General features: G+C 42.5%; 2 protein-coding genes and 2 long non-coding RNA genes across 4 annotated transcripts; 3 read left to right on the top strand and 1 right to left on the bottom strand.

The window, feature by feature from the left end:
* The first annotated feature begins 774 nt into the window (after positions 1 to 774).
* LOC144665828 (uncharacterized) lies at positions 775 to 2,529 on the top strand. Its single transcript, XR_013573070.1, has 2 exons — positions 775 to 1,430; positions 1,848 to 2,529. It is a non-coding gene; the product is annotated as an uncharacterized LOC144665828 (long non-coding RNA).
* A 737-nt stretch (positions 2,530 to 3,266) lies between these two features.
* Positions 3,267 to 4,533, bottom strand: LOC144665842 (uncharacterized). Its single transcript, XR_013573074.1, has 2 exons — positions 3,846 to 4,533; positions 3,267 to 3,470 (listed from the first exon to the last, which is right to left on the bottom strand). It is a non-coding gene; the product is annotated as an uncharacterized LOC144665842 (long non-coding RNA).
* Positions 4,534 to 9,105: 4,572 nt separating this feature from the next.
* Positions 9,106 to 10,746, top strand: LOC144664919 (uncharacterized). The gene has a single exon (XM_078526120.1). The coding sequence runs from the start codon at positions 9,106 to 9,108 to the stop codon at positions 10,744 to 10,746; it is 1,641 nt and encodes a 546-aa protein (XP_078382246.1).
* Positions 10,746 to 14,702, top strand: LOC144664918 (uncharacterized). The gene is made up of 2 exons (XM_078526119.1): positions 10,746 to 14,520; positions 14,618 to 14,702. Exon 1 carries the CDS (start codon positions 10,746 to 10,748, stop codon positions 14,178 to 14,180), a length of 3,435 nt encoding a protein of 1,144 aa, XP_078382245.1. The 3' UTR covers positions 14,181 to 14,520; positions 14,618 to 14,702.
* The last annotated feature ends 13 nt before the right edge of the window (positions 14,703 to 14,715 follow it).

The raw sequence follows: 14,715 nt of genomic DNA, 5'->3' as shown, positions 1-14,715 counted from the left end.
TCTATTTCGCTTTTCACTTGTTTAGAAAGGGCACGATATGCTGTCAGTTGTAATTATTTGGAGGCGTTTAAAGTTGAGTAGAGCCATAAGACATTGGTCTGCACGGCTTTCCGTTTGTATATTTTGCCCGGATATTTTGACACCTCTGTTTTACATTTGTCATATGTAATTACTATCGCGGTTAGTCTTGGAACATTCATATTTGCAAGATATTTTTTGAGCTTTTGAAATATTCCCTCTGGTCCTAAATTTTCCGTGAAGATGTCGACTACTTGCATTCTGCATTTGTAATGCCGGGTCCGGCTGTTTATTGTGTTGCAAGGTGTGTTGCTTCTCATCACGGATGACTGATGTTCGTTGTGTGACATTCTTTCACCACAAGACAAATGTACATTATTCAACATTTATACCATGACCTTTTTGCTTGTCAGTTGTGTTTGCTTCTTGTCGTTATCGTTGTTTTCTTTTTTTATCAGATAGTTCGAACCTGGTGCTTTTTTACCGCTTCAAACGCTAATTCTCACCGATCTGGTCCGATCTGCCGTGATCGCCGCCAAGTTTGTTTTGTACCTGGTCTTCGTCGAAAGCGTAACTATGGTTTCTCATGATGCACTCGACCAATTACGACACACGAAAGTACGGCCCTATTCAAAAGCCAATCAGAGGTTATTATAGAAATCCCTGGTAACACGCGGGGGGCCGGAACAAGCTTTTGTGCAGTAATTCGCAGACGCACTATTATGGTGGGTGATTACCGTCATAATTAAACTTTGGATTATGTTACTTGTTATTGCATTTTGTTTTACAATAAGTTGCTTGTGTGTTTGAATTTTATGTTGGTTGTATCAATTTTCTGTCAGAATTCAGAAATTTTCGCCTAATCAAATTTTCGGTAACTCTAAACTTTCTAGTCATTTGAATTTTTCAGGTTGTGCCAGTTTTCGGGAACTATTCCAATTTCAGACTGTTTTCCAATGCTTTGCATCTCCGATTCGTTTTTCGTTTCTGGTGTATTTTTTGCCAGTAGTTCGAATTTTCGGACACATTCAATTTTCTGCTAGTAGTTCGAATTTTCGGACACATTCAATTTTCTGCTAGTTCCCGGCGCCATATTGGAATAGTAACCGCGCAGACATGATAGCGAGGCTACCGGTGACCCGTGGCTGAGCGTGAAGAGAGATTACAGTGAGGATTCGGCAATTAGCCCGTGTTTTTTCGCGTTTTTCGGAACATAAGCGAAAGTTTTGATTCTAATAATACTCCTTCGTCATCTTCTAAGATGAATGGAAAATATTGGGCCGCTTTTGGCTGTAAAAAAAGGCGAGTAAACTTCTCAGGGGCTATCAGTAGTTTGCGTAACAAAACACAAGGAGATCCAGTGAAGAAATCGCATCCATGGTGTAATCTGATAAGACGCCAGCATGAGCATGGTGAGGACAATTTTCTTCGTCTTTAAAGCAATTTTTCTTTGTACTAATCATTACAAAAAAGGAAATATACACAGCTCTCCTGAGCAAGTCGTTGGGATCAGAAAAAAGGTTTTTTAACATGCAATGTTTACAGAACTTTTGTTTTATACTTGCTTCTAATCACTGAAGTTGTTTGATAATATTTTATATCTAGGAAAGCCCTTCTGTTGACAAGTCTCCATTTAAATATATATCTCAATTCAGAAATTATTCCCAATTTTGCCTACGGTTTTTTTTATTTCTGTATTTATTTTGAGTCTGATATAAGCTTATTGTATTTTGATAAGATTTAAAAGAAATAGATTATTGATAACAAAGAGTTGCTTTTAGGTAAAGTTGTAAACTTAGTTTAAATCCGTTTTCAATATTGTCTCATAGGTGAAAACTATCCCAGTAAACATGGATTGTGAAATTATCACACAAGGAAGTCACTATTTAAAAGAAGGCACAGAGAAACATCTACTCAAGAAATAAAAATGCAAAAGAAAAGGGAAAACTTTTTTCTCATTAACCAGGAGTATTATTGCACCCTATTAAATCACCTGATGAAAAGTCTGATTGATCTGCAAAGAGAATAATGCATCATTGAATTTAAACTGGTTGAATTTCAGGCAAAGTTTGGTCTCAACCACATTACAGTCAGGGTAGTTTAATCATCCATCAGTGATAACCCATCATTTTGGTATTATTTCTCCAGAAGAGGTTAAAAATCAACTTTTCTATCAGCTCTAGATGAGAGAATTTGGTCAAATTCAGGGAAAAATTTTAATTACTGTTACATCTCCTTTTGTGTACATGTGTATGTATTGACCTGGTAAAGTTTTGGGGCTGTTCATTCTTTGACAGTAAAGGGTTAACCACCCATAAATCTTTTACACTGAAACCAGAAAGTATGTCAATACTTTAAACACTTTCTGAATGTTTATTATCTCAAATGGGGAGCTATAAAATTTAAGGTCCTGCATGTAGTATTGAAAATATTTATGTAATGTTTAAGATGAATGTGTTGTTTAAATAAGACAGTAAAGAAAATAAAAATAAATAAAATCTTCATCATGAAGCTGGATGGAACTCTGCTAGATTAGCTGTAGTTCGGTGTCCATATGAAACTCTACCATCAATGGGGAAGAGGAATTTCTCTTGTTGTAACCTCCAGGTCAATCTGTAAAAGGTAAGGTAAAGTCTGTGTCCGAGCCAAGTGGCTCATACAGCTGGAGCTTATCCCGGTTTCCGTAGCATTAAGCGACTAGGTCTACTCCCCCCTGGATGGAATGCCAGCAGTAAATTCGCTGTTACCCATTTATACACCTGGGTGGAGAGAGGCACTGAGAGTAAAGTGTCTTGGCCAAGAACACAACGCAGCTCCCCCACCAGGACTCGAACCCGGGCCGTTCCACTGGGAGTTGAGTGCGCTAACCATTGGCCACCGCGTCTCCCACACCAGGTCAATGTGTAGGGGTGGAATTTGTTTTGTCTGAGAATGTGGTGTTAAAAAAAAATTGAAAAAGCAAGCCTTTTCTCTCCAAAATAGTCAATAAAATTCCTTTAAGGCCAGAGTAAGGCAAGGACAAAGAACAAATACAGTTGTCCCTGGACATGTAAAGTATAGCAATGATTTTATCATTCCCTCAGGCAATTTTTGTAAATATAACTTTAGACTTGCAAGCATTATTGTCAGTTATACATGGTCCACATTTTGTGCATCTCATAATAATAATCCTTACCATACTGTTTGGGTTGGTAATACTTTTTTTTATAGTAACAGGAACTGTTAAATGGCTTTTTGAAACACCTTGATTCAACACTGCAAATGATTTATTTCAAAACTTAGTAGCTGATGCAGTCATTTCAACTGAAAACATTTTTTATTCTTAAAAAATTGCCCTCTGCTTGTGTTATTTTCCATTTCTTGACTTGAATAGATGATTTTCTGAGCTTCTTTCAACTGGCAGACTCCTTTTAGAATGTTTCACAATCTATGTTGCTGGGATTTCTCTTTACCTATGAGATAATATTAAAACTTTATTTAAACCAAGCTTATAACTTCACCTAAAAGCAGCTCTAACCAATATAAAATAAACTGCCACACTCAGAAATAAAATAAAAAAGAAGTCTGCAAAATTGAGAATAATTCCTGATTTGGGATAACTATTTTACTGAAAACTTTCAAGAATTGGGCATTGTGTAATGTAAAGTATTATTAAACATCAACTTCAGTGATTGAGAGCAAGTAAACAAAAGTTCTGTAAACATTGCATGTTAAAAACCTTTCTTTCTGATCCCAACGACTTGCTCAGGAGAGCTGTGTATATTTCCTTTTTTGTAATGATTAGTACAAAGAAAAATTGCTTTAAAGACGAAGAAAATTGTCCTCACCATGCTCATGCTGGCGTCTTATCAGATTACACCATGGATGCGATTTCTTCACTGGATCTCCTTGTGTTTTGTTACGCAAACTACTGATAGCCCCTGAGAAGTTTACTCGCCTTTTTTACAGCCAAAAGCGGCCCAATATTTTCCATTCATCTTAGAAGATGACGAAGGAGTATTATTAGAATCAAAACTTTCGCTTATGTTCCGAAAAACGCGAAAAAACACGGGCTAATTGCCGAATCCTCACTGTAATCTCTCTTCACGCTCAGCCACGGGTCACCGGTAGCCTCGCTATCATGTCTGCGCGGTTACTATTCCAATATGGCGCCGGGAACTAGCAGAAAATTGAATGTGTCCGAAAATTCGAACTACTAGCAGAAAATTGAATGTGTCCGAAAATTCGAACTACTGGCAAAAAATACACCAGAAACGAAAAACGAATCGGAGATGCAAAGCATTGGAAAACAGTCTGAAATTGGAATAGTTCCCGAAAACTGGCACAACCTGAAAAATTCAAATGACTAGAAAGTTTAGAGTTACCGAAAATTTGATTAGGCGAAAATTTCTGAATTCTGACAGAAAATTGATACAACCAACATAAAATTCAAACACACAAGCAACTTATTGTAAAACAAAATGCAATAACAAGTAACATAATCCAAAGTTTAATTATGACGGTAATCACCCACCATACACTATACCGGGGTTTTGTTCGTCTGCAACGCAGGCTAGCCAGTCTTCCGCGTGCTTCTGACTGCTTGCTCTCCTTCGCTCGCTTGATCGCGAAAATAAATCAGCTTTTTGCATACCATGGAGAGATACGTGTTTAAAGTTATGGGTCCAGGCGACAAGTGGATAAAACTATTTTTATCAAGCGAAGAAGTTGCAAGTCTAACTATGGATTCGCTGCTAACAAGAATTCAAGAACGATTTCCTAGCCTGAGAAGAAGCACCGTGAGCGTGAAATATTATGATGGAAATGATTGGATTGAACTGCCTGCAGACGATATCGACTCTTTCATCGATATGTTAGAAAGTGCACAGGAAGAAAGAGAAAACTTGAAGAGAGTGACCCTAAGAGTCAGAAGAGTGAACGAAATTGCGTTCAGTCCAGGATTGAAAGGCGCCACGGTGCAGACGGTGAAAACGGCACAGCAAAAACGTCTTCGGTCGTCGCAATCGACATCTCCAAATGCGGTAAGCGTTCCTGAAAGAAAGAAGCACAAAATAGCCACATCGAGATGCTTAGAAGAAGAATTCTGTGATACCACAGCTGAATGGAAATATGAAACGCCGACCCAAAAGTTTTTCAACAAGCTCGAAGAAGAAAAAAAGCAACAACAGGATTTCGTGTTAAAGAAACAAAATGAGCTGTTGGAACTTGACATGTCCTGTAAACCCTTAACTACAAATAAAAAGCCACTTTGCTCAAATTGCCACACGCCAGGACATAATAAGACAATTTGCTCGTTCGCGGCTTGTGTGTCGGCATCGATTTGTAAGGACATCAAAAGGCATCCAGAGGAAGAAAAACACATTATAAAACTATTCAATCCGAACTCAAAGCTGCGAAAACAAAACTAAAGAAATTGGAAGAGGATATTGCCACCAAGAAAGAAAGTTTTGCCTCTAGTATCAACACGTACGCAGCGAAAGTTCAAGCGGACTTGATAAACAGTAATCAGGCGAAATATTTACGACAAACAGCAACCGGCGACAAAGTCCCCATGTGGTTGATTGTAAACACGGACATTAGAAAGCTTGAAAAGATTTGCAATGGCAAGGTTCCGCCAAAAGGTGAAATACAACAGCTTCTAAAGGAGTACGACGAAAACTTTTCTGTCACCCGAGTAAAAGCAAACACTGATCATTCTATTAACCCCGTGCGAAAACTTTGGGAACAAAAGGGAATCGTATTTCCTGGAAGCAGCGTGCTGCCAAACCGAAAGAGCGCGAGTGTCGAGAGTAGCGGTTGTTTGTTTTATGGAGAACCTACTTCTACACCGGTTACTGGAACACCTATCAATGCCTGCTCTTCACAATTATTACTTTACGAACCCACAACTTTGGAGGAGGAAGAACGCCATCTCGAGAGAGGATTGAGTGAAAGTTTGAAAACCTGTCCTCCTGAAAGTTTGAAAACCTGTCCTCCTTCCTCTTCAAAGAAAGATGTGGACTCCGATTATGGTTTAAGCTTATTGTTTGAAGCAGCTAAAATGGTCGGTGACTAAACAGTAACTCTATTTAAAACTTTATTGTTCGTTGAGCTATTGAACAAACCCGTCTGTTACAGATAACAATTTGTTGTTTGATGACTTTGAATTTGAACTGTGGGATTTTAGGTAAAAGCCGAATTCTGTTTACTTACGCGTTGTAATCCCACGGCTCTCTGTTGTCAAAATATTAAATGTTATCTTTGTTGTTGTGTTTAAGTATTACATGTTAAAGTTTCTTATAGTTATAAATTGGCATTGAACGCGTGAAAAAATTACAAACGCAACGTTATTGAACATTGATGTACATCACACAGGGCACAGAGGAGTCAAGTTTGTCCGCAATTCAAAATCTCTACTGTGCAAAACGACCTTCAAAGCAAAGCGATCGTGCATATAAACACCTTCATGCGATACTTGTTTGCAGATCGTCTGGTGATATCGTATTCTGACAATGGTCGCCTGGGGCGAAAAAATCGTCGACCGAAGGGCGACGATTTTTTTTCGGAAAGCAAAGCTTTCCGACGAGGCACGAAGTGCCGAGAAGAAAAAAAGACAAGGGACGAAACATTATACCACGTGATCGGCTCGATGTCACCCGAAGCATACTGGTGGCGGAAACGGAAATCGTGCGAGATCCATGCTGTGACAGATGAAATCAACCGTCACTAATCCGAAATTCAAAACAACAGCTGATCCTTCGACCGGCGGTAAGATTCAAAATATGAACAGTGGTCTCCAGGAAAAGCGAAATTTACCAGACGAGGAACAACGCAATCCAAAGAAATTGAAAGTGGAGTGCTAAGTTACTTGTGAAACACATTACGGTATTGCAACATCACTCGTATCGCATGTCTCGTGACGCATTTCCGCCACCAGTATCCTCCGGTCCACATTGTTCGAAAACACATTTTTAACTGCCTAAAACTCGTCCCCCGAAATACAGCTTATACGACTTGTTTGAAGATTTTCTTACAGCGTATGGGGAGAGAATACTAGTCTTAAACCACATGTAAAAAATGAGATCGTTTCGTTTGATTTTGAGCGAGGAACGAGGGATCGGAATTTCGCCTCAAATCGCTTTCGTCCCTTGCTCTCTTTCTTACTGCTGGTCTCTCTGGTAACGCCCACAAACATTGCTGTCTGCGGATGTCGCATGAGGGTACGAATACGATATCACCAGACCAGACCATCTGTAAACAAGTCTCGCATGACGGCGCTGTATCACGTACGGCTTACGCGATCGCTTTGAAAGGCTTTTGGTCATTTTGCACGGTAGAGATTTTGACCTGCGGACAAACTTGACTCCTCTGTGCCCTGTGTACATCAGCGCTGTGTACATGATTGGCGACGGGTAAACTTTTATGTTTACACTCAGTGCGTGAAGTAACATGAAGTTTGTAATAACTATCGCTAAGTTGACACTGAATATTTCACGGAATGTGTTACTTTGATCTTCGGAATTTTGAAATTACAAGGAAATCCTTGAAGTTGTGCTAAAGTAAAGAAAGAACATAATTATTGTAGAAACCAATCCCTAGGCCCAGTCTACCGCGATTATGTATTACTCGGCCCAGTCTACCATGTATATTAAGTCACCTTTTCGCGGGTTTTATGCATATTGTTTCTTCACGGAAAGATTCGTTTATATCTAAGAAGCTACGTTCGTTTGTCGTCCTTCGTTTCGCCGCGTGTCCAAATCGTCACGTACATATCGTTCCCTTCGTTTGTCTTCTAGTATTTCCTTTGTTGTATGCTGTTATTTCTGTTCTTAGTGTAATATATTTCTTTATTTATGTCCTAGAAACCACTGGTAATTAAGTTACGTCCACAAGAATAAATTTACGTTGAATTTTAAGTTGTATTGCTGGTGCGTTAGCTACAGTTTCTGACGAAATGGATTGAGCTACTTGGTTCGTTTGTGTGTTTATTCCTGTGGAATTATGTCGTTTGTGTCTACGGATACTCCGTTAAACGGACGGACGAGTTATGGATGAGTTTGAAAGGACTCGACAACCAAGTTCGCGTCTCGACACCGAAGCCGTTTGGCGTGAAAGAATGTTGTCCCTAAAGAAATCTCGAGCTGGTCACCTTGGAAATTTAAACAAGCTGTACAAAGACGTCGAATTATTAATGCGAAACGCTGAAAATTATCACGAAGCTTGTGGTAAAAAAGAAAATGTTGATATCGCATTTGCGAGATGTCTTCAAGCCTACGACGAATTTTACCAATTTGTTGTTGATGATCCCGTGTTGAAATCAGAAGCGTTTGATGCTTGGCACAGCGTTATGACTGGCAAAAAGGAATTCGACGAACGCTTCGAAGAATGGTCCCAATCAGTTCAACGTATCGCGGACGAAGCTTCTGCGGGTCTTCGTCAAGAAGATTATGTTAATGAAGAAGTGCCAAATGTCACACCTTCTCTAGTCGGTTCAAGAAGCAAAAAGAGTTCGAAGACAAGCTCCAAGTCAAGTTCCAAACATAGTTCCAAGGCTAGTTCGCGCGCTAGTGAGAAATCGAGAAAGGCTAGAGCCGAGCTCCTTCGTCGAGAAGTTGAATTAAAGAACTTGTTGAAGCGCCAAGAAGTGGAACGTGAAATGGAACGTCAAATAGCCGAAATCAAAGCTCAAGAAGAAGAATTAAGGCGCCGGATTGCTTTATTAACGGTCGAGGGGGAAATAGAAAAAGCTAAAGTGGTTGACGATCTCTATGAAACCTCGGAGCATTCAAAACGTACTACCAAAGAAGAGTTTAAACCGCTAAAACAAGAGGAAAACACCGAGAAATCGCGTCAAACCTTCCCTTCCGTTAAACAGCCTCCTACAGTGCCTCGTGATGAATCAAGCCTTAAACATGGCGGCAACAAACAAGTTGAGAGAAGCAGTACAAAATCGGCGCTGGACCCAAATGTACGAAGTTCGGACCCAGGGCCTCCCCCCAGAACATCAGTGGTGCAAGCCTCACCAGTTCGCAATCTCTGCAACAAATATTGAAGCAGCAACAAGATGCCTTGCATCTGATGGCGTTCTCAATTCAGCAAGGTTTCGAAATGCCTAAAAGGGAACTTTTAACCTTCGATGGTAACCCCCAGAACTATTGGCTCTTCGTGAACAACTTCGAAGTCAACATCGCCAGACGGGTACCAGACGCCGCGTCGAAGTTAGCATACCTTGTACAGCACTGTACAGGTAAAGCTAGAGAAGCTATTAAGAACTGTGCCATTATTTCCGACCCAGAACAAGGCTACATGAAAGCCCAGGAAATCCTGTATCACAGATTTGGACAGAAACATATTGTTGCTCATGCACACATCACGAAGATAGCGGAGGGTCCTCAGCTTAAGAATACAGATGTTACTGGTTTGTCAGACTTGTCTGTCCAAATGCAGAATTGTGCGTTGACTCTCGTTCAGATGGGCTACGAGGCGGACGTTAATAGCTCAGAGAATCTCGTTAAGATAGTAAAGCGCCTTCCTGTTCATCTGCAGTCCAAATGGGCGGACAGAGCTGGTACGTTAACCTTAGCTGGCATTAATGAGCCTACCTTCACGCATTTAGCTGGATTTGTTGAAGAGAAAGCTTTGTTGGCAAATACAATGTATGGAAGGATTGTTGGTTCAACACCAGACAAAGAGCGGAGTTCTAAACCTCCATCTAAAGTGAAGCCTCCTTCCTCGAAAGGAAGCACGTTTGCAACGCAGTCAGAAGTGGTCGCCGGCGGCGTCCAAGTTGGCGCAACACCCGCGCTCGCCATATGCCCTTTGTGTTCTGGTCAACACAGACTGTCAAAATGTGAACTTATGAAAGCAAAGACCCCAGAAGAAAGGAAAAGCTTCGTTAGACAAGCGAGACTGTGTGACAATTGTTTCCAAAGCGGACACATGGCCATGAATTGTGGTAGTAAAATGAAATGTCAAGTAAGTGGATGTGGATGGAAGCACCACACAATGCTGCATGTCCGAAAGAAGAATGAAAATAACGTTAACGACACTTCTCGTGACAACCCTCCAGTCACCTCACAACAGACTAGATCCACTACCGTTAGTGAAACCGGTGCGACTGGATCGAGTGCCGTCAATGGGGCCGGTGCGACTGGAACAAGTGCCCCCAGTGCGGGCGGAGAGACTGGAACGAGTGCCGTAACGAGTGCCGTTAGTGGCTCCGGAGAGACTGGTCAGTGCAGTGCTACCGACTCTGGCAAGAAGAATGTCTGTTTACGAATCGTTCCAGTCGTCGTGAAAGGGAAAGGCCAGCACAATACAATTATGACGAACGCGCTACTAGATCCTAGATCGGATGTGACGTTATGTGATGTGAGTCTAATGGAGAAACTTCAAGTAGTCGGCCTTCCCAAAGAGTTCTCACTAGTAACCGTTAATGGAGCGTCTGAAACCCGGATGGGATATGAGTTATCTTTGTCCGTTAGAGGTCTACGTATGGATGAGGAGATTGAATTGAATAGAGTATGGACAGTGGATACATTGCGTTTACCTCAAGGTAGTCCACCAACGAAAGAGGATGCTGCCCAGTGGCCCCATCTAAATGGAATTGACTTTCCAATGATTCAAAATGACAAGGTGTCGTTGCTTATCGGATGTGATGTACCCGAAGCTCACTGGGTGTGCGATCAAAAAGGCGTGGTCGGCGTGGTCAACCTTATGCAGTGCGTACCCCTCTCGGGTGGACCTTGATGGGACCTCTGAATTCGTCTGAGAGAAATTGCTTTAGTGTGAACTTTGTTCGCTATGATGACGAAATGCTTCATCGACAGATGGAGAGTATGTTTAGAAACGACTTCAACGAGCCCATGATCACCTCAAAGGTCGCGATGTCAGTTGAAGATCGGAGAGCCTTGTCCCAGACGGAAGAATCAGCGAAGCTTGTGAATGGCCATTACCAGTTGGCGTTGCCTTGGAAATGTAAGCCTGTAAGCCTTCCAAGAAATCGCGACTTCGCTCTAGGAAGGTTACGCAAGTTAAAGAAACGGTTCCAGCGAGACGTTCATCTCTTTGAGAAGTATAAGGACACCATAAACGGTTATGTCTCCAGCGGGTACGCAAGACGAGTTCCTTGTGAGGAACAGGAGGTTGGAAAGGATACACCAGTCTGGTATTTACCCCACCATCCAGTATTCCATCCTCAGAAACCAGGAAAGGTGAGAGTCGTTTTCGACTGTGCAGCCAAGTTTAAGGACACCTCATTGAACGATAAATTGCTGCAAGGTCCAGATCTAACAAATGGTCTTGTGGGCGTCCTCATACGTTTCCGTCAAGAGCCCGTAGCCATGGTTGCTGATGTTGAGGGAATGTTCCACCAGGTGCGAGTTGCTCCTGAAGATTGTCATGCGTTGAGGTTCCTGTGGTGGCCAAACAACGATCTCTCAGAAGAGCCAGTTGATTACCAGATGTTAGTGCACTTGTTTGGAGCCACGACATCGCCAAGTTGCGCAAGTTTTAGCCTGAAGAAGACAGCCGCAGATAACCAGGTTGAATTTGATGCGGAAACCATTGACACTGTCAACCGAAACTTCTACGTAGATGATTGCCTAAAGTCAGTTCCTTCAACTGACAAAGCGGTACGTTTGTCTGGTCAGTTGCGAGAATTGCTGTCAAAAGGAGGATTCCGCCTTACGAAATGGTTTAGTAATGACAGGAACGTAATCGCCACTGTTCCAGTTACGGAAAGAGCGGCGTCAGTGATCAATTTGGATTTGGAAGATCTACCTGTAGAACGGACGCTGGGTGTACAGTGGGACATGGAGACAGACGACTTTAAGTTTCGAATAATGGATGAAGCGAAAGCTCCAACGCGTAGAGGTATCTTGTCAGTCGTCAGTTCGATGTACGACCCTCTAGGGTTCGTGGCACCCATTATCCTGCCAGCCAAGAGCTTGTTGCAGAGCCTGTGTAAGCAGCAATATGGCTGGGACGAAGTGATTTCGAATGCAGACTCCATTGTCTGGCAAGGTTGGCTAAAGGAACTAGCATGTTTGAGAACAATATCAGTTCCCAGATGTTTCAAGCCACCAGGATTTCGCGCAGTTGTCAATGTTCAGTTACATCATTTCTCGGACGCGTCCGAATATGGTTACGGAGCAGTATCGTATCTCCGAATGGTCGATGACAAAGGTGTCATACATTGTTCGTTTGTTCTTGGCAAATCTCGCGTGACCCCCCTGAAAGTGGTGTCCATACCGCGCCTTGAACTGACCGCTGCTGTAGTTGCTGTGAAGTTGAATTGCCTTATCCGGACCGAAATCGAGTACCCCATACACGACACAACCTATTGGACGGATTCCACTGTAGTCCTGCAGTACATTCGCAATGAATCAAGAAGATTTCAGACATTCGTAGCCAACCGAGTCGCGATTATCCATGAAGAATCCACGCCACGTCAATGGCGACACGTAGACACCAGTTCAAATCCTGCGGACGTCTCGTCTAGAGGGGCCAAAGGTTGCGAGCTACACAAGATGGAGTTGTGGCTTCATGGCCCAGAGTTTCTATGGAAGGAAGAGAAATTTTGGCCTGAACAACCTTCCCAGTTGCCAGAGTTACCTGAAGGTGATAGTGAATGCAGAAAACGCTCTGGTCAGGTGAATGTGATTGTTCATGGAAAGGCGTTGGAACCGTTGTTGACACGCTATTCATCCTGGGATGGTCTGCGAAAGGCCATCGCCTGGCTAGTACGTTTTAAGAAATATCTGGTTGGCCGCGATAGCAAGGCTGTAGACAGTATTGCCAAGGGGCCTCTAATTGTTGCCGAAGTTATTGCTGCAGAAAGTGACATTGTCAAAGCCGTTCAACGTGATGCGTTTCCAAAGGAATTAGCTGTGGCAGGCCAGAGAGGATCTGGTAACCAGATGAAGTGCTTCCCACGGAGTAGTCCAATACGCAACTTGAACCCTTTCCTTGCCGAGGGAATATTAAGAGTTGGAGGTCGCCTTGAGAATGCTCCAGTTCCATTTGAAGCGATGCATCCAGCCATTCTCCCAAGTAAACATCACGTGACGAATTTAATTATTCAGAACTTTCATCGCCAACAAGGGCATTGTGGCCCTACCCATGTTCTTACTTCTATCCGACAGAAGTATTGGATTGTTCGAGGGCTCTCAGCAGTACGAAGAGTTCTAGCAAATTGCATGGATTGTCGCAAGAGAAATGTTCGTCCTGGTGAACAGATCATGGCACCTCTCCCGGAGGCACGAATCGCACCGTCAGATCCCCCGTTTACACATGTGGGAGTGGACTACTTTGGTCCCCTTTACGTGAAACAAGGCCGAAGTGAAGTAAAACGTTATGGCTGCCTGTTTACATGTTTAACCATGAGAGCGGTTCATATTGAAGTCGCGTATACGTTAGAAGCCGATTCCTTTATCTGTGCCTATCAGCGTTTTGTTTGCCGTCGAGGAAAGCCTCGGAGAGTTTACAGCGACAACGGCACCAATTTTACCGGCGCTGAGCGAGAGCTTAAAGAAGCACTGGGGCGTTTGGACCAGACCAAGGTTTATAATCACCTGAGGATCGATGACGTTCAGTGGTCGTTTAACCCTCCGGAGGCAAGTCATCAAGGTGGAATTTGGGAACGTATGATCCGATCCGTAAGAAAGATTTTGGCCGCTTTAGTAAAGGAGCAGCTGATGAATGATGAAGCGCTGTCCACGTTGCTGTGTGAAGTGGAGAAGATACTCAACGACAGGCCCTTAACCCCTCTCAGTGACCACCCGGATGATCCTGAGCCGCTGACTCCGAACAAACTTCTGCTGTCGAAGTCAAATCCCTGCCTTCCCCTTGATGTCCTCACAAAACACGACAAGTATGGTAAGCGCTGGCGCCAAGCACAATGCCTAGCAAACTCATTTTGGAAGAGATGGATGAAAGATTATCTACCTGCACTTCAAACAAGACAAAAATGGTGCTCCCCTCGTCGTAACTTCGCCGTAGGTGATCTGGTTCTCGTCGTCGATGAGAAAACGCCGAGGGGTCGCTGGCCAATGGGCTTGGTTGAAGAGGTGTTCCCGGACAGTAAAGGTTATGTACGTCACGTCAAGGTGAAAACGGCCACATCTGTCTACAAACGAGACATTAGAAAGCTGTGCCTTCTTGAAGGAGTCCAGAACTCATGAACTCTGTTTACTCTGTTTACAAACTCTGTCACATTACGAACTGCGTAATCTAAGAAATGAGTTGTTCTTCGTCGCATTATGAACTACGTAATTTAGGAATTGGTTACTTTTCGTTATTAGAATTAGCTGTAAGTGTGTAGCTAATTCGGGGCCGGTGTAGAAACCAATCCCTAGGCCCAGTCTACCGCGATTATGTATTACTCGGCCCAGTCTACCATGTATATTAAGTCACCTTTTCGCGGGTTTTATGCATATTGTTTCTTCACGGAAAGATTCGTTTATATCTAAGAAGCTACGTTCGTTTGTCGTCCTTCGTTTCGCCGCGTATCCAAATCGTCAGGTACATATCGTTTCCTTCGTTTGTCTTCTAGTATTTCCTTTGTTGTATGCTGTTATTTCTGTTCTTAGTGTAATATATTTCTTTATTTATGTCCTAGAAACCACTGGTAATTAAGTTACGTCCACAAGAATAAATTTACGTTGAATTTTAAGTTGTATTGCTGGTGCGTTAGCTACAATTATGTTGATTCATGTC

This window comes from Oculina patagonica, chromosome 9 (genome assembly GCF_052425735.1).
Source record: "Oculina patagonica isolate OP01 chromosome 9, crgOcupat, whole genome shotgun sequence".
NCBI classification, from domain to species: domain Eukaryota; kingdom Metazoa; phylum Cnidaria; class Anthozoa; order Scleractinia; family Oculinidae; genus Oculina; species Oculina patagonica.
Note: the sequence above shows the minus strand (reverse complement) of the source record. Positions and strands in the feature narration are given on the sequence as shown.